At 38.3% G+C, this 27,786-nt stretch overlaps 1 protein-coding gene across 2 annotated transcripts in view; it reads left to right on the top strand.

Moving 5' to 3' along the window:
* Window positions 1-27,786, top strand: part of PTPRR (protein tyrosine phosphatase receptor type R) — a 256,860-nt gene that overhangs the window by 222,440 nt on the left and 6,634 nt on the right. Inside the window, exons 11-15 of one of the 2 annotated variants that reach the window (XR_003791223.1) lie at window positions 31-110; window positions 557-694; window positions 13,230-13,340; window positions 14,519-14,720; window positions 18,278-18,391. Coding sequence is in view for 1 of the 2 variants with exons in the window: in XM_029206395.1 (XP_029062228.1) it covers window positions 31-110; window positions 557-694; window positions 13,230-13,340; window positions 14,563-14,720; window positions 18,278-18,391 (601 nt within the window). In the remaining variant the exon portion in view is untranslated. The remainder of the gene's footprint in view (window positions 1-30; window positions 111-556; window positions 695-13,229; window positions 13,341-14,518; window positions 14,721-18,277; window positions 18,392-27,786) is intronic. The other variant, XM_029206395.1, reaches the window with a different exon arrangement.

The following is a 27,786-nucleotide window of genomic DNA, read 5'->3' as shown; positions in this document are numbered from 1 at the left end:
TAACACAGTCTTTCTTGTTTTCTTCATTAGATCCCCTCAGCAGAGTATGTTTAAGACCAAAAAATGTAACTAATTCTTTGAGCACCTACATTAATGCTAATTATATTAGGGTAAGTAAATAAATCTAAATTTCTTTCTGATGAGCATGTCAATTTACTATTTGGAATTGTTAGTTGTTTTGTTTTTTTTTTTCCCCCTCAGAGTTGGTTACTAGCAAGTTTGTTGCTTTTTTTTTTTTTTTGCTTGCTTGGTCATAATCAACCTTGGTAGTGGGTAATTTATAGTAAGTCTTCCTTTCCTGTGTGTCTGTGGCTATAGTGCTCCCTCTGAGGTGCTCTGGGGAGGACTGAGCTTTAGAAACCTCAGTACCATATGCTGTGCCTGACTTGCTGGGAGAACAACCCCAAGAACTGTGGTGCTAGAATCAATAAAGCTGCAAAAGTCTGTGTTGCTTTTGGATTATCAGAGCTATTTTGTTTTGAAGATCTTTCACCTAAACTTTCAGTGCAAGGCATGAACTTCAAAGCCAACATTTTTGTCTCCTTTCTCAAACTAGGGCTACAGTGGCAAAGAGAAAGCGTTCATCGCCACGCAGGGCCCCATGATCAACACCGTGAATGATTTCTGGCAGATGGTTTGGCAGGAAGACAGTCCTGTGATTGTTATGATCACAAAACTCAAGGAAAAAAATGAGGTATGACCTTTACCCAAGTACGGAACATTATATTTTTTCTGTTGCTATAGAAGAGAGATTGTTTAAGGAAAATTGCCATATACTTAATAACAGATTTAAGATGGAAACATTAAGACATTTAAAGGCTAGGCCACTTTATGCTTCCAAAAAATGGTAATTGGTGTTGTATGAATGACGACTTTCTTTCAGTTAAATCAACGTACTTGGCATACACGGATCACATTTGTACCCATGTATCTTTGTAAGGAAATGAGGGGCTGTGAATTATCACTCTGATTTAGAGGCAGGGAAATAAAAAATTGTTCATTTACATCCCAAGCAATTTTTGAGCACCTACTAAGTGAGATACTATTTTAGTTGCTGGCAATATATTAGTAAACAAACACAAAGATTCCTGCCCTTGGTAGATTTTAACTTTCTAGTTGGGGAGATACAAACAAAAAACATAATTTCATAAAAATATAGCATATTAGGGCTTCCCTGGTGGCGCAGTGGTTGAGAGTCCGCCTGCCGATGCAGGGGACACGGGTTCGCGCCCCGGTCCGGGAAGATCCCACATGCCACGGAGTGGCTGGGCCCGTGAGCCATGGCCGCTGAGCCTGCGCGTCCGGAGCCTGTGCTCCGCAACAGGAGAGGCCACAACAGTGAGAGGTCCGCGTACCGCAAAATAAAATGAAATAAAATAAAAGTAAAGTTGTGTAATTCCCAAAGGGTGCTTTCCTAGGCACTGCTTACATTTCATGGCATCTTTTTTTTTTCCCTTTAACATCTCATGGCATCTTATTGAGATAATTTCCAGTCTGATTTTAGTGAGCATTTGTGATTATTTGCTTGTCAAAATTACTATACCAGGGCCTCACCAGGACAATCAGAATTTAAGAAAACTGAACTTTCCTTTATACTCCTTTGGTGAGTTATAACCTTTGATTATACTATAACTGTGCTGCTAATCAAGAAAATTCAGGCTCACAAACAGCAATTTAAAGTTTTTTAAAGTTTGTTGTTTTCTTCCATTTTTGCTGCAATAGATAAAGGATCTTTTTCTGAAATTTATCCTGGAAAAAAAGTACATTTTTTGGCCAGTAGATGAAGTTTTATACTACATTAACTATATGCTTACTAAATAAATGCATTTCTATGAATCCTATATGAAAGCCTGAGGTGGCATAATAAAAATAACCGAATATTCTCAGGTGTTTCACCCACGATCAATCTGTCAACATAATAAGCTACTGACAATTCCTGCACAGTTGTTTAATATCTGTGACAATTTACCTTCAAGGTAGGAAAATATTCTTCAAGTTTTAAAGGTGTACTGTCTGTATATATACACCCATACATACATACATAGAACTTATGTAATATGGCAGACTAGATTATCTGAAAAACCAGTCATACTGGGTGAAATATGATACAGCATGCATAGCAGAGCTTGGGAGGAAAAAGGTAAATCGGTCAAAAACTGAATAAAAGGCATAAAACCAGAGAATTACAGGTTACTTGTGTTTTAATGACAATATAAGAACTGGAGACAAAGCCTTGGGCTTGTAGGAACCAGGACTTGGAACTGAGACCTTCCATGAAGTGAACACCTTCAAGGGCTAGGCCTTCAGTGAAAGGGTGAACCACAAAAATAAACCTACCTACCAAAATAGGATTATAAGAGGAAATGAATCCAGCGAAGTCTGGCCTTCTCATGGGATCAATAAAGAGGTACTCTTGAGTATTCAGAATTCAAAACCCCGGAAACACCAAGTGTTAAATGATTAATATACATTAGTGATTCTTTTATTTATATAAATCATTTATAAACTAGTTTATATTCATTTAAGTAATAATATAAAAAGCAATACTGCATTGGTAACGCTCTTGTGGAACTTTACAAAAACAAAGGCAAAAACTTTCTGGATGCATGTACTCTCGGCATACACTACACAGAATTTCAAAAGAAAAAGCCCAGCCAAACATAAGCTCAGAAGTCAAAATTCTGAGACACACATGTAAATAAGCAACGTAAGTAAAAAGCAGAAGAGGCCACAAATAGTGGAAGTAGACCCACAAGAAATTGAAATAATAGAAACTATAAATAGAGGCTGTTTTATAATTAAGCACACAAAATATAAAATTAAAAAACTTGACAAAGGAACAAGTTACTATCAAAAAAGACTAGGAAGGGCTTCCCTGGTGGCACAGTGGTTGAGAGTCTGCCTGCCGATGCAGGGGACACGGGTTTGTGCCCCGGTCCGGGAAGATCCCACATGCCGCGGAGTGCCTGGGCCCGTGGGCCATGGTCACTGAGCCTGCGTGTCCGGAGCCTGTGCTCCGCAATGGGAGAGGCCACGGCAGTGAGAGGCCCACGTACCGAAAAAAAAAAAAAAAAAACAACAAAAGACTAGGAAGATTTAAAAACAAACCAAAGAGTCCTAGAAATAAATATTATACAGACATTAAAATGAAAAAAAGAAACATCATGAGATAGTTTTATTAGCAAGCTGGACACAGCTGAATAATAATTACTGGATTAAAAAATAGAACTAAGGAAATTACCTAGAAGATCAAAATGACCAAAAATATGAAAGAGAGTTTCAGACATATAGAGGACAGTATTTAGATGTCCAATATATGTCTAATGGATATTTTAGAAGATGAAAAAGGAGAATATAAAAAAAAGAAGTAATATTTGAGGAAATAATGGCTAAAGATTTTCCAAAACTGGTGAAAGACTTGAGCTCTCAGATTTGAAAAGCACAGTAAATTCTAGGCTGGATAAGTAAAAATAAATCCACAACTAGACACATCTGTGGAACTGAAAAACACTACAGAGACTATTTTAACAACCAGAGTGACTAACAATTGACTTCTCAATAGCCAAAAATCAGTAGAATAATACCCACAGAGGAACGAGAGAAAATCACAGACAACCCAGAACTCACACAGGATTTAGCAATATTTCCTAGATCTGAATAGACTGTACTACTCCTGCCCACTTTGGTTTGAATTACAATTTTCTGAATAGATTGTCACGATGTGTTTTCTCAAAGCACATTCATACCCTTATTAATTCTATTTCTTCTATTAAAAATAAAATCTTATAAAATCAACATAGAAAAAGCACTGTGATGTATGCAATTACATAAATATAAGTATGTAAATGTTTTGAAACAAGTTATATTTTCCACAGAAAACATTACTTTCTTTTTACATATTTATTAAGGATTAATACTTGGCAAAGCATATGTGAAACAATATCTAACAAGGATTAGCGAATAGGTTGTAGTAACTGTGTAAGATAAATTATAATTTTGGTGTCTTGAGCATTTCAATCCTCAAATTTTGTGATATATTTGTTTCCTTAGACAAAAAGTCAGAAATACACCAATAGTGCTTTAACTTGTTCTTGAATCAGGGTTTCATCAGGACAGAAGAAGCCAAGATTGATGGTTAGTGAGAAAGAATTCCCTAGAAGTTGAGTAGGATGTGACATATTTTAAAGAAGTCCAACAAAGATAGTATGAACACTTGGCAAATATGCCAAAGCCCCAACAGACAGTTATATTCTTCCCTTCTGTCCCCAGGACCAAAGTTGTGATTCTAAAAGAACTGCTGTATGAGATAAATATGTATTTCAAAGTGACACTGAGTTGATTTACTGATGATGCTCAGACATCTCCATCCTGAATGTGCAGAGGAATAGAGCCCATCTTGTTCTTTCTTTTTCAAGTGCATCATACTTGGAGTTAACCTGTTGGTACCATTCTCAGAATTCACGTTCTCCATAGGAGAGCCAAGTAGATCTTTTGAAAAGCCAGAATTTTTAAAAAATAATGGCCACATGCAGTGGTTGGGAGTCCGCCTGCCGATGCAGGGGACACGGGTTCGTGCCCGGGTCCGGGAAGATCCCACATGCCGTGGAGCGGCTGGGCCCGTGAGCCATGGCCGCTGAGCCTGCGCATCCGGAGCCTGTGCTCCGCAACGGGAGAGGCCACAACAGTGAGAGGCCCGCGTACCGCAAAAAGTAATAATAATAATAATGGCCACATAAAGGGTGATTGAGGTTTTTATTTTTCTCTTTGGCTGCATAATTCAGAAATTGAAGAGGTATTATTTTTTTCTTACCATTTTTAGCCTCTTGCCTTTTTAAATGTCTGGGATATATCTTCTGGAAATATCAAAGTAAATAGATTATGTTACATGTTTTCTATGTGTAATTTGCTACATGTACTTTCCCGTGGCCAGTCATAATTCCAAATATTTCAGTAAAGATTTTGACTTCTGTTATTGTTGATTACCCATTAAATTAAAATAAAAATTCCTTTCCGTCCAGATTCTCTAAAGATGTAAATACAATACTATGGAGGAAACTTTGATGTTTTACAGATCAAAATGATACTGAGAAGTCTGGCTCAAAAGAAATAGGCAGTAGACTTCACACTGCCAGGAAGATGCTGTTTACCAAAAATGTGCCAACTTTCAATTGTGTTAAGCGTCATTGTTTGGAACAGACAAAAATCATTTCCTCCAAAAATATGTGAAGGTGGAGTTATCTTTAGAAATTCCCAGGCTTTATATTTTCATGAACCTTTCTATTTTCTAATACATAAATAAAGGAATAAGTGAATAGTTGCCAGTTCTTATTCAATAATCCCAATATTCTCATAGTTACTTTATAAAATGAGAGTAAAAAAATCTTAAAATAGAGCTGAAGAATCAGTTATCTTCTATGGCAAGAAAGGAGAAGAGATTTTTATTGCTGGTAAATTTGATTTCTTCATTTAGATAAATCTCAAGAAGGGAATTCCTTTTGAAAGAAATAAAACATTGGAAACACAGTGTTCAAACTTTCAAGGTGGACTATTGCTTTACTAGAGAAGGCACAGTGGCCAAAATCTGCAAAGCTGGAGTTAGATCAATCTAAGCAGGACAGGAATCATTTGCATATTTCCAAAGTCCTCAGACTAGCTCAGACTTTCTCCTAGGAAAGAAGAGAAGTAGTATGAATGTTGGTCATAGTATACATACTGTGGAAGATATTTTCTACTGACTGCCATTTATTAAATATACGTAGTAAGCACAGTTAATTCTGTGCATTTTCACTCTAACTCTACAAAGCACGATTTACTATCCCTATATTATGGATGAGAAACTTGAGGCTCAGAGCTTAAACCATTTGCCTACAGCCTCAAAGTAAGTGAGTGATAGAGTCCAAATTTTAGTACAGGTTTATTTGATTCCAAAGCTCATGTACTTAATCACTGCCCCAACATAATAAACGGGCCAAATAAGGGTACAAGACATTAGAAGACAAGAGACCCACTGTTGGCTTCAGGGAGCAGTAAGACACTGAATTTATCTTCAGGAAGTGAGGGAATTACTTGGTCATTTGGCCTAATAAAATACTTCTCTCAAGTATTTAACACAGCTGTATTCTTTCTTAATATTTACATTTTTCCTCTGGATTCAGCTATGTGACTTAAATACTTACAAACCCCATTTTGCCCATTGACCTATTCACACTTTGCAAGCAGTTTGACCTCAGAAAGTGAAATAAATAAATCGTATTTTAAGTATTCTCTGTTTTCATTCCCTTCCTTTCTCTCTCTGGTAAAATTATGGAAAGGATTTATTTTAATTACATTTCTTTGTCCATACAGCTCATATGGTGCCTTACAGTTTTTCAGTAGGGGCTGCAGAGTAAGTAAGTGCACAAGGGAACATAAACCAGGCAAAGCAACAGCACACAGAGGCAGACAAGACACCACATAGCATGCATGAGTTGAGCCATTTGATGTTGTCTGGGCATAGTAGAGAGTGAAGGGAGATAGGACTGGAATGTTAAATTTTGCTGACGAATATAGAGAATAAAAGAGGGTTCTGTATTCATTGTATATTCTGCTTTTAACATTATATTATGAGTGCTCTCCATGTCATTAGTAACTCATCAAAAACATGATTTTAAATGACTGCTAGAATTTCATTGTGTGCATGCTAAAACGTATGTAATCATTTCCTTATTAAGAGATATTTAAGTCATTTCCAATCTTTTTACCCACATCTTTGATTATTTAATTAATGTATATTTTTAGGTGTGAAATGACCTGGCTAAATGATGTGGACTTTTGAAAAAACTTATTCCCAATGACCTGGCTAAATGCTGTGGACTTTTGAAAAAACATGTTTTCCAGAAATATATCTAACTGTACCACATCTTTAGCGTCTGGAATTCTCCAGCTAACCTTGAAGACATTCAGTACATTCCTCTTTATAAAACATCCAATGCTGTATTCATTCATTCATTTGACAGATATTTATCAACTGTCAACCATCAAGCACCAGTGTAGGTGCTTGGATTATATCTTTATTGACAAAACAGACAAAGATCCCTCCTTTCATGGAGTTACAATCTAAAAGGGGAGACACAATACACAAGAAACAAAATTTTAAAATATTGTATACAGGTACAAAATGTTAGGTGCTATGGGGGTGGAGAAAACAAACATATGGTAGAGTAAGAGAGATGGAAGACAGTTTGCAATGAGATAAGGAGGTCATTTTAAAATTTATAAATGGCAGCCTATAAGAATTTTATGAATACAAAAGAAGATAAGCAATGACTTCATTGAGTCAAGCCACAGCTACTCTAGATATCTTTACTTAATTAAATACATCCAGAAAAGGTGGGGGTTTTTTTTTGCAATATAAGTATTAATTATATCCCATGTTGACCTTAAGTTTCATGATGAAATCTGATGGGTATTCAGTTGGGAATGACTGGCTATTCAATATATAAGTAACTTATACTTAAAAATAAAGTAGACCTTTTTAAGCTGTACATTTGAAGAGAAAATAAATTTTTCTGATAAAACACTCGTAATTAAATGTTAATTATTCTATGTTATATTCTAAATGAATGAAATGAAAATACATCTTCTCAGCTATTTAAAGTTAGCTAAAAAAATTAGAGTTTAAGTTAGATAATCTAGAAAGTTCACCAAATATACATAGAAAGTCTAGAAACTGGGCTGTTTGATCTTCCAAATAACTAATACTTATTGAGCACTAACCATATGCTTAGAAAGCAATCTTTACAATAAACGTATCTGTAAATCCCACTAAAAGAGGACACGGAGACACAGGGAGGTTAAGCAACCTGCCCAAGGGCAAATGGCTGACAACCTGACTCCCAACTCCTCACCACTATATACACCCTCCTCAAATCTTCTCCCTACTTAGAGTGGGAAGGGAGAAAGTTCCAGTCCAAGCAGTGATTGTGGCCAGAGGAAAGTGTGCGGGATTGCTTACAGTCCAGATTAAAATCTCTAACCGTTCTCTCCAGGAAGGAAAGAGGAGATGAACAAGCCATTTTGATTTGGTTTAAAGAAAACAAAAAAGTGTCAGATCTGCTCATTCAAAGTAGTGGACAAGGGGACCTCCCTGGTGGTCTGGGGTAAAGAATCCTCCTTACAATGCAGGGGACGTGGGTTCGATCCCTGGTCAGGGAACTAAGATCTCACATGCCGCGGGGCAACTAAGCTCACGAGCCACAACTACTGAGCTTGCACGCCTCAACTAGAGAGAAGCCCGCGCACCCCAAAGCAGTGTCCGTGCGCCGCAGCGAAAGATCACGCGTACCTCAACGAAGATCCAGCATGCTGCAACTAAGACCCGACACGGCCAAAATAAAGCAAAACAAACAAACAAAAAAAACAAAGTAGTGGACAATTTGAAAGTGTGGATTGGAACTGTGATGGGGGAGTCATGCTCAAGTTAGAGGTCAGTCTTTGAAGTGTGGGGTGGACAAGAGGATTCACATTTTGTACCAAGAATGAAAATAAACGAGCAAAGTCCCATAATCAGAGTGTCTGTACAAACAAGGTCAGGGAGGGTAATTTGCAAGACAGTGGAGACCCACTGACTGGTATTCTGCTGTCCTGGAGGACCAGAATTAGATATTTGGTATCTAGAGAAGCACCCTGACCTAGCACTGCCCAGCAATGCCGAGCAGCCTAAGCTCATTTCCTGAAAGACCAGGGGCTTGACAGTTACGCTACCCAAGCAATTAAGAGTAGCCAGAAATTCAGAGGCTGACAGCCCCTAAGAAAAATTACTCACCTGTCCTTTCAAACATGCTTACATTCCAAATATAACTTGGCACCTTAATTTTTAATCTGCTAGGTTCTATTCAATTGCTGTAGCCTGCTTTACTTCTAGCTGTAGTTAGAAGCCTTCTTATTTGACACAGTTAATCCAAAAAAAAAAAAAAATAAGAGTGGAGACTCAAACACACAAAAAAACTCTAATGTTTTACTTTGTCTTAAAACAGGTACATTTGTTCATATTCAAATTTGTTCATTATTTTATTATGGGACTGTCTTTTTTTATTTTTAATATTGGCTCTCGGTCATATAGTTTGTGTAAATCATGCCCTTTATACGTCATTGAAATGTGCCATTTAAGTTTCTTTGAAATGTGAGAGAACATAGAAAAATTTGTAAAGCAATATGAATGCAGAATCCTGTCTATATTTCCAAACTTTGCCCTTTTATAATGGTCTCACCTGTACCTGATTTGACCACAGTTTTCTTTACTGATTTACTTTTTTCCCCAGCGAAAACCTAATTAACTTATGCAATTATTTCATAGAACAATTCTTTTTTTCTTTCCACCCTCATGTTTCATTGATTTATGTAAAGTTTCATTAAATTACTGGGCTCTAATAACAAGTACAACTGTCATTAAGAGGTTCGGATATAAATACCACTTGTTGAACATACAGCTCAGCAAATAGTGACAGACTTGCTGGACTTAGTAAGAGAGCGGAAAGAGGGCTTTCAGTGTTCCACGAGCATCAGCATATTTCATAGAGGGAAGGGAGGGCATTGGTTATTGCTGTAAAAAGAAGTGTCGGTTATTAGTGCAGAAATCAAAAACAGAAACTTGAATGTATAAAGTGATATTTGCTCAGAGGGTCCTAGCCCCAAGAGGATGGTCCCAGAAAACCTTATGAAAACACCTGAGCTTCAGTTTTATCAGCTGTAAAATGATAAAAAATAATAATAATAACAACAATATCTACTCTCTGCTCTACCTAACGGAAATGATCGTGGAAGGGATTCAGTGATATAAGGTTGGTGAAGGTGCTTTTAATATTAAATTGCTGCACCTATGTTACTAATATTTAATTGGAACACTAAGAATTAGAGTAACCAAAACCATAATAATTTTAGAAAATCTGACCCATTCTGTCTTATATGCAAATGTAACCCAAATGCAACTGAGTATCTTCTTTTTGTTTGTTTAGAGCCACTTTCTATGTGATGATAGTCTTTAGCTCATAGAGCAAAATCTCTTTGATTTTAAGTGCATGGAATTTAAAAAGAAAGTAACTTAAAAATAGATTTTTTTTTCAGGCAACTAAAATACTAGCTAGACCTGTTCCTTCTTTATACACAAATAGTCCTATTGTGGGTGTGAGAGGGATGGTCAAAGAAAAAAAGATTATAAAAATATCAGTTTGCTTTGCATTGCGTTCTACTTTTGCTGTAAACCACTGATTATGAAACATTGGTTGATGTCCAGAATCTTTAGTTAGGGTTCACTAATTACTTGTTTGCACAAGAGACACATGACCTTCTGGAAACCTCTTTGTCCTCCAAATTATGAATTCTTGGAATTAATAGATAATTTTACTGCAAGAATCAGCCCATCTAGCAGAAGAATAGTGATGATTTGGGGTTACATACTGCTAGGTAGCGTGCTATTTCAAATTACCTACAATTATTATGGTTTCACAATATTATCTGTAAGAGAGCATTTTCCTTCCTTGCATTTTCCTTTTTTATATCATTGTTAGCACCACAATAAAGAAACCCTAAAAAGCTCTTCACAAAACTAATTTGAACATGAACTTGTGCTCTTAGAAACAACTATGTTTGCCACTCTCCCTCACTTCATATTCAAAAGCACCCACACTTCTCTGGTCTCTTTTTCTACGTTCTCCTAAAAGGGGGAAAAATGTATTCGGTGTGTAGAAATAAGCTATTGTATCTCAGAAAGGAGATGGGATGCTAATTAAGGGTTGTTTGAATGAACAAGTCACATTGCATTGTCTACTGGGAGGCTGCTGCCAATTTCATTTTTGGTAAAGAGTCAAGAAAAACATTCAAGAGGGCCCCGGCAAGCTTGGGAGAGAAGCGAGCAGCGCTTCCATTTATCAAGTAGGTGCACAAGCCTGGATTGTATTGTTAAGAGTCAGGGTGCAGGCTGAGAGCTCCTGCCTCACAGCTTTTCTTACCGGTTTCAAGAGCCACCTTCCCAAAGAGGGGCCTGCTCCTCAGACGTGATCTTGGACAATGGGGCCACGTATGCCAGACTGCTGGGCCACTGAATGCCTCTTTCTTTGTTCAGTACCTTTTTCAAGATTCTTTGTCACTCTTCTTGGATTCATCCAGGAGGCATGGGTTTTAAGACACAAAATAGCTCGGGTCTTGCAGCGAAATAATTGATGCTCCATTGAAAGAAACCAGGCAAATTGGTTAGTATGATTACCTTTAACAAACTGGGGGAATTTGAGACATTTGGCAACTCGTAAATGAGGAGGGAAAGAAATTGCTGTATTTTTAAAAGATTGCTTTTTTAAAAAAATTATTAAAATATAGTTGATTTACAATGCTGTGTTAGTTTCGGGTGTACAGCAAAGTGATTCAGTTATACATATATATATACATATATATATATGTATAATTCTTTTTTAGATTCTTTTCCGTTATAGGTTATTACAAGATTTTGAGTATAGTTCCCTGTGCTAAAGATTTCTTTTTTTAATGTTAATGTTATATTAGCCAGAGTAAGCCTTTAGCCTGATTGCTTGACAGTCTTGGGTGTGGGGTGGCGTGTAAATAGAGGTGAAAATGATTTACTTTGTTTGGAAAAGGACCAGAACGTAGAGGATGCAAATGTGTTTTTATTGTAGTGGATGAAAAACACTGATTCCACTAGGTGAAGTGACTTCCTTGTGGCTTTATCACATAGAGTACTTGGTACTTAGCATGATAGAGCCCCAGAGGTCTGTTTCTGATACTTTATGTGTCTTTTCCTTTAGTTCTGTAATTCTGTAATGTTTTTGCTGCTACTCTTTTAAATCTGTAAGTACTTAATTTTTTTCAAGTTTGGTCACGTGCCTTTGACATAGATGTAAAGAAACAAGTGTACTGAGGACCTCAAAGTCCCTGTTGAAGGCAAGAAGTGAAAGAATTTCTCTATAAATATGCATGTGTGTTTGAAAGAAAATCATGAATTCTATTTAAACAATATTTCTAAAATTAAATTGCTTCCCTGGGCACTGAAAATAAAATGTCAACTTTCACACTTTACATTCTTAGTCATTAAAATATGTGGCAAGAAATTAATAGCTCTTTTGCAGTTGTTTAAAAGGCAAAATAATAAATAATATGAGCTTATATATATGCTTGAGTCTTATTTTGTAGTTTTTTAAATAATGTAGCTTGGATATCATAAAAATAATATAATATTTAATGCATGATCTAATGCATATTTAAGTAACAATCTAATCACTTTAGATCAAAAACCCATTCCATAACTGAGTAGTTGTAAAATAACAATAATAATAATAATAATAACATCATGTTTTTAATGCCTACTGTATGCCTGGCTTTGTCTTAAGTGCTTTCCATGTATTAAATCTTGAGGAAACTGAGTCCAGAGAGATTAAGTATCCTGTTTATGGATTCACAGATAAATGGTAGCACCAAAATTTGGCCCCAGGCTCTCTGACTCCAAAGCTTGCACTTTAACCACCACATTATATTTTCTTGCTCGCCATATAATTATTATTACTGCTATTAAACCCTTCAAAGAGGATCCATCATAAAAATTTTTTAAATAATTTTGCTATACATTTATTTCAACGGATCCCATAGGCGAAAGGGTCATTGGTCCTAGAAAATATAATACCTTAGGTGTATTAATGGTCATTACATCTGCTTTACATACAAGGGAAACTGGATTCTGTGGCACCTAACACATTACAGATACTCTAATTAGAGACTTTTTTTGATGAAGCAGGAAATGTGACTTGCCTCAATCACTGTGGGAAAACATTCGTTTTAATCCTAGTCATCACAGGATAAACTCTAATATTTGGATCTTAGCTTCCTAATTCTTAATTCAGTTCTTAATTGGTCCTTAATTTCTCTATGGGGATTTGGAAAATTTTGCCTTAATTATTTTTTGGTGTGGGATTAATAGTGTTGGGCAGACATATGTAAAAATTGATATTTTATTTAAAAAGCATTGAGATATAATTTATACTACACTATACATACTATAAAGCTTACCCATTTAAAATGTACGGTTCAGTGGTTTTAGCTCATTTACAGAACTGTAAGAATTGATACTTGATTTTTTTATATTAACTAAATAGAAAATTTTCAGATGCTTGAATAAAAAATACTCCAAGGCCAATGAAAACCATTAATATTTGCTTCTTTAATATTTGTTCTTCTTTCCCCTCCTCCAGAAATGTGTGCTTTACTGGCCAGAAAAGAGAGGAATATATGGGAAAGTCGAGGTTCTGGTTATCAATGTAAATGAATGTGATAACTACACCGTTCGAAACCTTGTCTTAAAGGTAAAACTGTGGAGCTGTAGCTATCTACAAAGTAGGCGATGTTGGAGGATTACATTTCTACTTTGAAATTATTTATCCTAATAAGTACTGCAGATTCAATTTAAATAAATTAAATAATGTCACGATCAAGGAGAAATTATAATCACTCCCTTAAGGATTTCTTTGTTATTAGTATACTAATATAGTATACTATATTTTTGAATGCCTTTAACTAAAGGCTTGTGCTAGAGACTGTACCATGATTTCTTTTTTTAATGTCCCTTTGGTCTAAGCAGATTTAAGTAAGGCCTGGAAACTGTGAAAGGGAAAATCTGCGCTTGTGGGAGGCAAGAAAAGCCTGAAGTGTTGATGAGATCTCCCAAAAGCTGGAGTCACAGTCATTTATGGGGACTTTCCCGGACCACATTATGTCATAGAAAAGTTATTTAAGTTTGGGGCAGCAGATGCTGAGGACTGTTGCCATGGTATTGTTTTTACTTCTGGAGAGCAATCAGCCCAAAGATTCCAGTTCTATCTAGAGCCTCATTACCAGGACAGAATCACCGCAGAGAGGAAGAGGGTAGATGCAGAGCCGCGAGGCACTTACTGAGACCTGTTCAACACGGTGTTCTCAAGTGCCTCGTCCACACCAGGCCCCCCACTGGGTTTTGACGTGATGTGCGTGGACCCTCACTCAAAGCATTTCTAATCTAGTGACCCCCTTGTCGCTCCTTTACTACAGGAATTCCTCACTGCTGTGAAAAACTGGAATTTGGGATGAGTGTAGAATTATTAGAGAGACTGACTATAAAATTAAGCGTTCTTATACTGGTCAATATGTTTATAATAACGTCTCAGGAATGTTCAAAGAGCAGGAAACGCACTATATCCTGATTCTTTCTTGGCTATATCTTCATCTAACATCCATTGTGTTTATTATAACAAATTACAAACATATATTTAGCATATGTATGTTTTCTATATTAAATATATCTTAAACATATGTACTAAATACATATTTATCATTTAACAGAGCAAGGCTGTCAAACTTTGGCATCAGCATAGTTACAGTAAAGTTTTCTCAGGGTGAAAGAGTATTCTTCAAAAATCTCCTAGATTTTTTTTCCGCCTAGAAATAAGTTGCCAGCAAGATGGGAGTGATAGAAGGCATTCAGTATTGTGGTTTGGGTGACTTTTAGTTCCACAGGACAATGAAGCATCTGGTGGCTGTTGCTATTTTCAGCAAGGAAGTCACACGCAACACGTGAAGCATTACTGGTACACCTCATGGCCCGACCACAAGACTCCAGCCAGTGCCCAGCCCCTTCTACAGCTCATGCTGGATGTGGAAGAAGACAGACTTGCCTCCGTGGGCCGAGGGCCTGTGGTTGTCCACTGCAGGTAAGGGATGAGCTGTCCTTTCTGCGTAAGCAGCTGTCCTTCGTAAAGTCATAGAGCAGGTGGAAGTTGGGTTTTACTTCCTGGTTCTGACTTGGCTGATAAATTAAATATGTATTGAAAATGATTAACTTCCTCATACTTGTGGCTTGACCGAGACGATACTTAACAGAAATGAAGTGACATCATTAGCATATTTTCAGCAGTCACACAGTGGAGAAAATATCACTTCTAATTAATAGCTCAGGGAACAGGGGAACTTATTCACTCAGTCCTCTACCTTGAAACGTAGATGGACTCAATTAGTCTCATCAGTCTCACGTATGCTAGGAATGACATATGGTTTTTTAAATTATCAACAGCCTTTTGTTGTTTCAAGATGGCCCCTGGACTTTACTAGGATTGTATCTTGATAACATTTATTATTATGTCAAATTTGGTGAAAACCAGTCAACTATTCTAAAAGTTACCTCATGAAAAACAGATGGAAATAAATTTATGAAATGGGAAGTGGGCAAGTGGTAATTTGCCAAAAGGAGAACAAAGTGCTGTTACCAGAACATGCGGTACTGGAGGCTGGGCCGACACAGTGACAGATGTCCGCAGTGGTTCCCTTCCCTAACGTCTAGCTTAAAGGTCTTCTCCTTTAAATTATACCTCTTCCCCCTGTTTTCCCGTTAGTGTGCCCAAACTAAAGCATGTATTTTAAGGTTATTTATATAACTGGCCATTTATTCTCCATACTTTCTCCAAATAATTGGTGTTACTTTATTGACTCTCCTAAGTCTTGTAAGATAGTTTTTGATATTGTTAAGAAATAAAATATATTATTTTAGATTATAATTTTAGCCTTCTTTTGAACCTTTGTGGTTTAATTAAGGGTAAAATTTACTATATGTCTCTTTATCCAAAGTGTCATTATCTAGTTTCTAACATTAGGCCTCATCCTAAACTTAGCTTGGGGCTGAAGAAAAATACCTAACTGGCCATACTTTAGGGCTGGAAGTGTCCCCCACCCAAAATCATAAAACAGTCAGGATATCTAAAATGAACTTACCATTTCCCCTGTGAAACCAGCTCCCCTTCTGATTGCTATTTCTAAGAATGAGACCATCTTTTTTCCAGGCACTCAACATCAAATGTTGACAGTTATCTTTGGCCCTTCTCTCAGTTCCAGCCTCCATATCTAATCAGTCACCAGATTGGCTTTCCCTTCAAAGCTTCTCCCATAATCATCACTTCCTGCCCAACCACCCAAGTTCAGGCCCTTATGACCTCACCCATGTATTTTAGAAGAAGTCGGCTAATTGCACATACACACCCCACTTCCCCATGCTCCACCCCTACTACAGCCTATTCTGTGCACTCCTCTTGGATGAGGTGCCTAAAACCCTCTTTCATCACATGGAGTCTATGCTCAGCACTTCTCAAAGGCTTCCCATTCCCTAGAGCAAAAGTTCTCAACCTCGGATCTGTGGATTAGCTATGAGGGCCAGTGAACTTGAAATGACTTGAACAGATTTGAATACATGAAGTTAGGTGAATTTTCTGGGAGTGAAAACTCATTGTTTTCAACAAATTCTAAAAAAAAAAAAAAGGAATAAAAAAGACTACCATTCTTTTACCGGATGATGTCCAAACCTTTTAGCTTTCCATTTAAGATCCTTTATAGGCCCCACTGTACCTTCCCAGTCTTATTTCCCACTGTTCCTCTAATGTAACCTTCTCTTTAAGCCAGACTAGCCAACTCATTGTCATTCTATTCTACAGCAATTCTTTCCTTTTACCATTCTCATCCATGGAACATTCTCTCTCCTTCATGATAACCAAAATGCCTGCCATTCACAGGGTATAGTTCAAGTCCTGTCTCTTTATTGAGACAAACTCTCCATAGACACTTCAACTAAAAGGGACTCACTCCTCATCTGAATTCCTCTGCACCCACATTCAACAGGAAGTAAGTGCCATGTAGGAGAAATAGTGCTATTTGAGTGCCAAGAGGGGAATTATTCATTCAAACCATGAGGATTGAAAAAGCCTCTAAAAGTTGGAATAATGTTGTACAGGATCTTGAAAAGAGGTCCAATGTTTGTGGTTTTAAAAGGTGGGAGGGAGGGCATTTCCGATTGGAGAAATATCCATTAACACAAAAAGAAAAATTAGAAAATAGGAGTTTTTTGCAATGATTCAAATGAAAACAATGACGCAAAGGGTACAAAGTTGACAGCAAAAAGCTTGAAAGTTCGTCACAGTCATATTATGTAAGGGCCTGAATACCATGGAAGGGTGCTTAGACATTGTGCTGTGACCATTGGGGGCCATCTACAGTTTTTGAGTAGCGAGTAATATGATCCGGTCCCTGTTTTAGAAAGATGAACCTAGCAGCTGTGTATATCATGAATTAGCCCAGGAAGAGTCTTGAGCCTTGGAAACCATAATGAGATCATTGCTAATCATAAAGTAAGATTTCAAAAACGTGAGCACAGTTTATAGAAAGGAAGGTATGGATCACAACAGCTCCGCAGAGGTGGAAAATATAAGAATTGGTAACAGATTGGATGTGGGAGTTGAGAGAGGGGGAGATGTTGAAAATAGCTCCAAGATTTCTAGGCTGGAAAACTTGTGGCTGCCTGGTAATGCCATTGAGGAAAAAGATAATTAATTCTGTTTTAGATACACTGAATTTAGATACATTGAAATGCAGCAAGTGTAAAAAAGCAACAGCAAGAGTGCCAGCTAGGAGGTGGAATGCCAATCTAGAGTTTAGGAGAAACTTGGGGAATTTAAGTGGAGATCTGAGAGAAATTTACATTTGTGGTTGAAATTGCTGAGAGAGAGAGCGAGAGAGAAAGCTTGTTTGTTAAGTTGATGACTTACCGTCTGAAGGAGATTCATGAGTAAACCTTCCATGACAGGTAGTATGTCTGTTTAACTGTTACCTTGATTAAAAAAAAAAAAAAAAAAAAACTTGGAAATATGTGCTTCTAGCCACATCCTCTCTCCTTAACTGAATTGAATCTTCAGTTATTCACTAGCATCTTCCACATCAGTATATCCAAGACCAAAGTCCCCACTCTCTCCCTCAAATCAACCCTCATTCCAGAATTCCCACTTCCTCTCGACAAACGCTGCCATTCTTCCAGTTCTCCAGGCGAGTCACCTTGGACTTTTTGCTTTTCTCACCGTTCAGCTCCACTCCTCCACACTCACATTTATGATGTGTATAAGTCTTTCCCCTCCTTGCTACTGCCCATACCTTACCTAATTTCAGGCCTTAATTCTTCTTTGTAGAACAACTAGTACCTTTTTCACTATTCTCTCCCCCACTACTACCTCCCTCCACTCCATTCATCCTACTGCTTAGACCTAAAGGGAAGAATTGCTGTTAAAGCACTCAGCACAGGGCCGGGTTTGTACACTCAGTACATGAGAGCTGTTGCTGCTGTAATTACTACTATTAATCGCAATTGTTTCCAATTTTAAAAGTACCTTTTTAAAAGAATATATTTTACCTTTGCTATTTTTCCTGCACTTTTTAATGCGTTACCTTTTCTTCTCAGTGCAGGGATAGGCAGGACGGGGTGTTTTATTGCTACATCCATCGGCTGTCGACAGTTGAGAGAAGAAGGAGTTGTGGACGCGCTGAGCATCGTCTGCCAGCTGCGTGTGGACAGGTGAGTGTCAGGGGCAGAGGGTGAGAGACACTTCAGAGCAGCGTCATCATCACAACCTAATCCGATCAGCCTGACTTTGTCAACACCACAGGCTCTGAAGTCCTAACTCTCTGTGGAGATTTGTGTAAAATGCTTAGGAATGTACATTACATTAAAAAGCCATCAAAGAAACTGTTATTTGCAACACTGACCCTCAGGAGTCCAAAGCCAAGAGCTTATGCTTAACCCTTCCTTGTCTTTGATGCAGGTTGTTTATGGTGGTAGCTGTTCCTTCTTAATCTCACACCTCTGTTCCTCCATAGGGACTTTGCATTTTCATGTGACTTAAGTGAATCATTCACTTTAGGATCTTGATCCTTAAAAATGAGGCATATGTCATAATACCAAGAATCGTCTTTTTTTCCACTGTTCCTTTTTTAATTGCACAAAATGCAGATAACAAAATTTACCATCTTAACCATTTTTAAGAGTACAGTTCAGAGTGTTAAGTACATTCACATTGTCCTGCAACCTAATCCAGAACTCTTTTCATCTTGAAAAGCTCTGTACCCATTAAACAACAAGTACCCATTTCTTGTCAACCACCATTCACCTTCTCACTCTATGAGTTTGGCTACTCTCGGTGCCTCATGTAAGTGGAATCATGCAGTATTTGTCCTTTTGTTACTGGCTTCTTTCACTTAGCGTAATATCTTCAAGATTCATCCATACTGTAGCACGTGTCAGAATTTCCTTCCTTTTTAAGGCTAAATAATATTCCATTGTACGTATATACCGTATTTGGTTTATCCATTCATGTGTCAATGGACACTTGGGTTGCTGCCACCTTTTGGCTGCTGTGAACATGGATGTACAAATAGCTATTTGAGATTCTTTGGAGTATATACCCAGAAATGGGATGGCTGCACCATATGGTAATATTTTAAACTTTTCAAGGAATACCATATTGGTTTCCACAGCAGCTGCACCATTTACAGTGCCACCAACAGTGTACAGGGGTTCCAACTTCTGTTTGTTTAGTTTTGTTTTTTGTAGTGGCCATCCTAATGGGTGTGAGTTGGAAGAGTCATGTTTATGTATAGATGGTTTGATCACCTTTGTGATGATGTCTGTTTATGCACTGAAAACAGGACAAACAAGTAATTTCTTTTCTTCCTTGCTCCACAACTAAGCCTGGGGAAATGAACAGTTGAGTCAGTGACCGAGAACGTGCACAGGTGCTCATTGAGAGCAGGCACAGAGAGGAAGATGCTGTACGGGCACATGAGCAGTGGACCTCCCTGCTCTGCAGTTTGCTGTGCTATCATGGATGAAGAGCTGTTCTGAGAGCTGAGCTATGGTTTCTCTTCTTTCATTCGCACAGCGAATATTTATGAATCATCTCCTAAACGCAAGGCATTTTTCTGGATGCTGCATGTACTTAAAGGAGATGAGTGTGGCTCTGCTCTCCTAGAGTTTAGATGCTAACAGAGAGAAGAGAAGAGATAATAAACAGCACAGAAATAAACAGGACAATTTCAGACAGAGATAAATGCTCTGAGGTAATAAAACAAGAGTCACAGGATCTGAGCCTCCTGGAATTTAGCCCTGTGACCTAGAGTTTCCTAAAAGTAAAACTACAAAAGTCACATTTTTAAGTCATGCAATAAATATTTGTTGAGCCCCTACTATGTACTAGGTCCTAGAATTTCAATAGAGACAAAAGAATTGTTCGGAAAATTCAACGAGAAAATATATATAAAGCACTCAGAACAGAGTCTGGCACACAGGAAGCCTTTCAATAAATGTTCACTTCGTTACTATCATCTTCATTATTATTAAGATCATCAGTGAAGTTTCTCCAGTCTCTAAAAACTAAACATTCAAATCTCCTTTCCAGATGAGGTTTTCCCTCCCCATCACTATCGTTCTTTGTTTCCTTTTAAATAGTAATTTCTAAGTCTTTGTCAGTGTATCTTCCCTCTATTTTTCTCTTAACTTTGGCTTATTAGAAGCTGTTTACCTTGATGATTAAGATTATGGACTCTGGAAATCTATTACCTGGCTTTGCATCCTGGCTCCCACCATCTCCTGGTTGTGTGGCCTTGGGCAAATTATAAGACTTCTCCATGCCTTGATTTTCTCATCTGGAAAATGGAAGTAATAATAGTATCTACTTCTTATGTTGTTATAATGATTAAGAGATAATCTGTAAAGTGACTGGCACTTAAGCATGCAACCAAGGTTAGCCACAGTTATTATCAATAAATATAGCAAGAACCTGAACATGTATCTATAAATTGGAACTAATAATATATACGCCACAGGGTTGCAGTAACATTAAGAGGAGATTATACCTGTGGAGTGCTGAGCAGAACATTTAGTCTAGGTTTCTTACCCTCTCTCTACCCCCCTCCTCACTTCTGCCTTTCCATACCCCTCATGTAACTACTTCCAAAAATGTCTACTTTTTGTGCATAAGAAGATCAGCTTCAGTTCTCTCTCCTCCTCCTCTTATAATTGCTGTCTTGGTTTCCTGAAACCCCCTTGCCTTCCATCCACTACTGCCCACCCCAACTGGAACAGGATTCATTTGCTTCACTTCAGACTCCGCGACCTACCTTCACCAAGAAGAGGGGACCTATGTCAGAGAGTGAGGGACAGTACCCAGTCAGTGTGGAGTTGCTCCTGCGGTGACCTTGATCTCTTCTGCTTTGTGCTTCTGTAAACAAGGCTCCTGCATGGGACCCACATATCCCCCAGGGACTCCAGTTCATGTCCGTGCACCTACTTTCCTATTAGCTAGAGCCAGAGCTCCATGAATGCCAAATACATAGATCTAAACGGACTCCAAGTTGATGTCCAACACCTGTTCTGACCCTATTTGGAACAACACCCTGAAAAAAAGGGGGGGCTTGGTTTGCTCGTTGTTTGGGCTCTTGTTACTCTTAGATCTTGTCTATTCGCCCTCCCATCTCCCTCCTCCCCCACCGGCTTCTATAGCCTGACCTCCACCTTGGTTTCCACTTCCCTGTCACATTACTCTGTCAAGTCTACCAAATTGTTCTCTAGCTTTGAAGAGAATCACAAATACATTTTTAAAACCATATCACAATGCCTCCTCTATCGGCTCCTTCCTTCCTAAAGCAAATGGGCAGAAATTTTTAGCCTTGGCCCTCCATCACCACCAAGGTCTCCCACAAGGCTTGTCTTTTTACTCCTGATAGGATTTTCAAAACATATTCAACTTCTCTGCTGATCTAAAGCCTATGGATTCCCTACCCCCTGGATCTGAATTACTGCCAATATGTGTCTTGATATCATTCTAACTGATTTATTCATCAAGATCCCTTCTACATAAATTCTGAGCCGCTGCTTCTGTTGTTTATGAAGCAGATCGTCTCCTTGAAACTTTCCTTGAAAAGTCTTTCCTTTGCCTTCCTTCCTTCACAGGATTAACAGATTTTCTTTTTCTTGTCTCTTCCTTCTGTTGTGCACTTCCTTAGTTATTATAAAAAGCAAAACAGAAAACTCCCTCCTTTCTTTGTCTCCATCCAACTTCTTTCCATCCTTCTTGCATCTTGCTTCATTTTTTCATTCTTTTCTTGTCATACTTCACTTTCAGAATTCCAGTTTGTAGGTGACTGCTGCTGTCGACCATGGCTTTAACTCATATTGGTAAAGGGAAAAGTGGCCTCAGAAAATCCAAATGCCTGTCCTTCTGCTCTTGCAGCTTATCGTTATTCATCAGCTCTTCAAACCTTGCACCCAATCCTGGTCTCTGTGGCGGTCCCTGCCTTCAGTTTTGTCTTTGAAACATTCCAAAATGCACTGTTGACAGCAGTGGTTTATTTAATGATGGTCACTGCACCATGGTCTTCAGAGCACATGCCTCATTTAACTCCCAAAATGAACCCAAGAGTCAGAAAAGAGATATTCCTTGGCCTCACTTTTTTAAAATAAGGAAACAAAGAATTCAAGATAGCAAGTAACTTGCCCAATGTCACCTAGCTAAGAAAACTGGTGAAATAGACCTCTTTGGCATCTGGGACTTCTGATTTCTAACTCAAAAGGTATGACTGTTTTTGATGAAAGTAAACAATCTTTTGGAATATGTTTATTGAAGAATTGCTAGACAAAAACTTAGCTCTTTGATCATTCTTTGCCGATAAAAAAATGCAATGACACTATAATTTTTAAAACAATGGTTAATATGAAGGAGAGCTGTTTCATGAATAAAGTGATATTGTCAGCAGTTGCCTGAAAAATATAATTTGAGGAACATGGAGAATTTGCCTCATCCCAAAATATCTGTCTATGGAGGGTGCCTAAAATATCTGTGTGTAGTGAATGTTTAAAAGACTACTATTAGAGAGCCAGCCTTTGGTTTAAAGAGTCATTCCTTTTTCAAGTTTCTTGAACGTACAGTTGAGAGGTGAGAGTGATACCTTATGTCTTCCTGGCTATTAACACTTTAAACAGGGTGATCTATCCTTTTCCAGTTAGGGTATGTTAGCTAGAGGGTATGTTAGCTAGAGAGTGTGTAACTCCACACATTGGGAAGACATTCAGAACTTAGGTCTTGATGAAGAGGAATTGAAGAGAGGGCTCCAGAAGAGGCCCTGCCATTGAGACTGATAGACAGCTCTGGGCACTGGGGAGGTGAGGGCAGAAGAGCTGCAAAACCGCTACCTGATTTGCAGGGCCAGTGCAAAATGAAAATGTGGAGCCCCATTTTAAAAAATGATTAACTCTTTCAAGGTGGCAACAGCAAAGCATGAAGCCAATACGGGGTCCTTCTCAGCACAGGGAGATGGGGCTGGTGTGACTGAGCATGTCGAGTCCATGCAGTCGACCCTGTTGGGGGATGTTTTAGGATGGATGTTTGTAGATGGGTGTGAATTCTGTGTCCTGTGGAACAGTCACCCACGATCTCTGCTCAGAGCAGTCCTCCTGAATCATGCATACGGTCATTCATTCAACAAACATTTACTAAACATCTACTGCTGAACGTGCATCAGGCGCCTGGGTAGAGCAAATTGGATTCCTTGACAGACTTTTCCAGACTGTGTTTCTCAGGGCACATTTTAACGATTAATTACACTATGAGAACCCGCTAAGTGTCAGACTCTCTTAGCCTGTACTCAGGCAAAAAATAATAATAATAAAATAAAATTTAAAAGCTTCTCAATTAATTTTGAGAAAAAGCTATATGCTATATTTCTTAGAACCCCTCTCCACTTGGATATTCACAAAAAGTATTAAAGCATTAAAGGATCTGAAGTGTCCCCCAGCATGGAAATCTATTACACTTCCTTGAAGGACTCTTTCACATTTATTTGACCACACAAAACTTTCCTCAGACACTATCTAAAAGGGAGGGAAAGAAGTTGTAAAATAATAAATATAAGCTATTCTTTCAAGAAGTTTGGTGGCGAAGAGAAGACTAGAGATGGCATAGGAATTTGAGCCTGGGTGGAGACCATTAAAAAGGGGAAAGGAAAGGGTGGGACTGATTGGAAGCATCCAGCTGAGCATAATAAGGGCTACAAAAGACAGAGCCAATATATCAGAGGGCTAATATTTTGTACTCTGCAGGGTCCAAGCTCCATAGAATTTTTCCTATCCTCCCATACCCTCCTTAGCAATGGCCTCTGCCCACTAGTGATCCAAGGCTGCACATTGCATCTTTTTTATAGTTTACCCCCCACCACTTTTATCTGCCTCCTCTGAGAAGTCCAGAGCCTGGCTCACAGCAAAGAAAAAGAAAGTGGTTTTGGTACTGGAAATGGCTTCCATGATTGATCAATCAACAGTTTGAGCATTGAGTAGGATCAAAGACCTTATCAAAAAAAAAAAAAAAGAGAGAGAGAAAGAAAGAAAAAATTACAATGCTTGATCATTGTTATTCAACATAACAGAAACCAGCAATTTGTACTCAGATCACAAGTCTGCATTTTAGCAATAAATTCAGATGGTCTGGTTTAGAGATGAGTGTGTTATGCTGAATGGATGTTTCCAGTGTAACAACAATGACAGAACCATTTAGTGGATTCCTCACTCTCTGGCAAGACATTATTTTTATTGGCTTTCAGGCAACTTCTATTAATAGATACTACAGTTCTCACTGCAGATTCATGAGTCTGATTCTCCTATTAACAATAATTTTGAGCATATTTTGAACTAAAATGGGATTTCTTTTTTCCAAATAGGAGTTCAGATTCAGTGCAGGGCACCCACAGGTGTTTTATTTAGAAGTGTGTTCATGGATCATTCCTTCATTGCCATGATATTCATTTTTAATTAAAAGATGAAGGTAGTAGCAGGCAATTGGGACAGAGCACTGGCTGGTGGGAGTGGGAAGCAGGCAGCCACTAGAGAAAGAGATGCCAGAGATTCCTGGACCAGATGTCAAGGATGTTGGTGCTAATCCTGGCTCTGACCCTAATTTCCAGTGTGACCACTTGTTGCTCTAAGCCTCTGTGTCTACATATGGAGAAAGAGAAGTGGTGCATATCAGAAGCCTCCAACCTCATCTGGTCTGAGGACCCCTTTTCAAGAGTAAAATATTTCATGGACCCCAGCCTGATGGTTATACTTTGAATCCCATAATGCTTATAAATGAATCCTGTTTTATTATTTAGCCCTTCCATGGCTTGCTTAAATCTTCTCATCTTAAATATCACTAAACTATTGTGACGATACCACCTAATTAAGAATTCCAGTTGCTATTAAAGCTAAACCAACACTTTCATCATATTTAGAGCCTGCTACAAGAGATTCATTTAGGCTTGTGTATACTGTTTTCATGGTGTGAGATAGTGATGAAGGTCATTTACACACTGAGTCTGAGAGATGCTCTTGTCCCTTTAAAAGTAATAATAATAATCCATAATAATAAAATGGCCCAGGATACTCAGAGACTGCCTCACATGCATATGGAGAATGACTAAGGAGCAAGGTAGGGACACCAGAAGACGTCTAGGCAGGGAGGCAAAGAACGTGTTCCACTGTAGGTTGACCTCAGGCAATCTTTTCCTCACTGTATTTCTTTTCATCCCACTCGACACCTCTGAACTCTGGAAGAACTTGAAAACAGAATTTGGGAAGTGAAACACATAAAATAATTTGTGATCCCAAAGCCTTTTTTTTTCTCCTCTTTCCCTCTTTTTTTTCCTTCGCCAGAAACAGGAAACAATCTGTCTAATCCACCCTTTTGAGAGCCAGTAGTGAAATCTGCAGTTGTCTTTGTACATCCTTACCTTGGAGGCCTTAAATTGCAATGACGTCCAAAAACCTTACTTGTGGCTTCCCAGACAGGATAGAAAAATGCTTCCAGTGCGCGTCATATCATTGTTTAAATGTTTTGATTAATCACTTTAGTTTGATGATTTTTTTTTTTAACTATAACAACCTAAGAAGAGGAATACATATGCCACCAGTTTCCTAGGCTAATATGTGTCCATATTAGCAAAACTAGGTTAAAATAATTCCAAAGCTAAAATTTTCACCTCTTGGTATAATTTTTACCAACCTTTGTCTTACATTTAGCCATATCCTTCTGCAATCCCAACTAATCCCAGAGATTCCCCTTAATTAGTGAATTTCAACGATCTCATTTGAAGATCAGGGATTGAACATTTTGGTTTACTTATTTTCAGAACACTTGAAGGTAAAGCTTAGAAATTGGTTTGGATTTACTTGACATCACAGTTCTTGAGACCATAACAAGACGTCCTCTCGTAAAACAGATAATGCCAACCGAATCTTCCAAGTGGTTGTCAGGACGACCTTTTCCTTCTTCTCAGCTAGGAGCCAATTGAGTGTTAACCTGGGTGTTCAGAAGAAGATTGGCTAGTTTTCAGGAAAAAAAAAAATGGAACTTAAGGTATGCTAGTGCATTGAATTATCATTTGACTTGTGTTGGCTTTTATGCCCTACAAATACTTTGTAGAAAAAAGTATCTATATTCAAAACACCCGGTCAGAAACAATCAAAATGTTTAAGTTCTTCGTCCTTGAAATGACATGGTATATAGACACAGGGAAGATGTCTGTCTGAGACACCCCAAGTTCAGCCCCAGACGTTAGCCTTGTTTGACTCATGCCCAAGCTATCAGACCCATGAGGCACATTAACATCCACAACTTTTGTTCTAAATTTACTGTACCAAACTTTACCAAAAGAATTCCAGATTCAAAAATAATAAAAAGCCAAGGAGCGTAAGTTCCATTGTTAGCCCAGAAGTGAGTCACCGCTGCAGCATTTCTTCTGTCTACTGATTAGACCGGATACGCTCTAGGCGGTGCAGCAGGAAAGGCTTGTTGCTCTTTGTATGTGTGAGTTAATAGTCACAAAAGGTCACAATTTTAACATGTTAAAAACCAAATCTCTCTCCTGGGCATCTGGAGGGGGTTTTTTCAACACACCCTCCCAGTAGCGAAGGTGAAAAAATATATAGTTTTTTCTCTTCTAACCTGAGTTTACCCTCAGCTGACAAAGCTATGTGCTTTTCTGCAGAGCGTCCGAGAAGACACTGATTTTTTTTGTTTGATGGGGCTAAGGTGACATGTGCTATCTGACATTTCTGGAAGGGCAGTATATCTGAATCCTCTCTGGCCTGGCCATACACACTGTTCATATTCTGTGGCCACAAAGAAATCAGAGCCTTGCACCCAACACCATTTTTGCAGTAAAAGAAGTGACTTTCTTCCAAAGCATGAAATGGGGCAGAATTAGGGTGACCAAATAATATGTCATCCAAAGCCAGGCACTTCTGAGAGTGAAATGGGGCTTTATTAATAATTACACCATTGGGCTTCCCTGGTGGCACAGTGGTTGAGAGTCCACCTGCCGATGCAGGGGACACGGGTTTGTGCCCTGGGCCGGGAAGATCCCACATGCCGCGGAGCAGCTGGGCCCGTGAGCCATGGCCACTGAGCCTGCGTGTCCGGAGCCTGTGCTCCGCAACAGGAGAGGCCACAACAGTGAGAGGCCCGTGTACCGCAAAAAAAAAAAAAAAATTACACCATTTACAGGAGTAAATCAGGACTGTCCCAAGCAAACCAGATGCACAATCACCCTAAGGGCTTATGTTAACTAAGCATTTACCAACAGAATAAGAAATAGAACACGTGGCATTTATTTAGTACTCTAAATGCCACTGTGCTAAGCATTTTATGGATTATCTCATTTAAACCTTGCAAAGAGTGAAACTTTATTAGGTAAACACCGTTTGCCAGGCCAGTGGTTTTTAAACTTTTTTTTAGTGAACAACAGGAAACAAAACACTGGGAAGACAAAATCTTCTACAAAACACCAATATGGAAAACCATTAGCAATAATTAATAAAAGAAAGAAGGAAAGGAAGGAAAGAAAGAAAGAAAGAAAGAAAGAAAGAAAGAAAGAAAGAAAGAA

Source organism: Monodon monoceros, unplaced genomic scaffold (assembly GCF_005190385.1).
Source record: "Monodon monoceros isolate NGI ecotype Baffin Bay Population unplaced genomic scaffold, NGI_Narwhal_1 Super_Scaffold_6, whole genome shotgun sequence".
Taxonomy (NCBI): domain Eukaryota; kingdom Metazoa; phylum Chordata; class Mammalia; order Artiodactyla; family Monodontidae; genus Monodon; species Monodon monoceros.
This window is presented reverse-complemented; position numbering and strand designations above follow the sequence as displayed.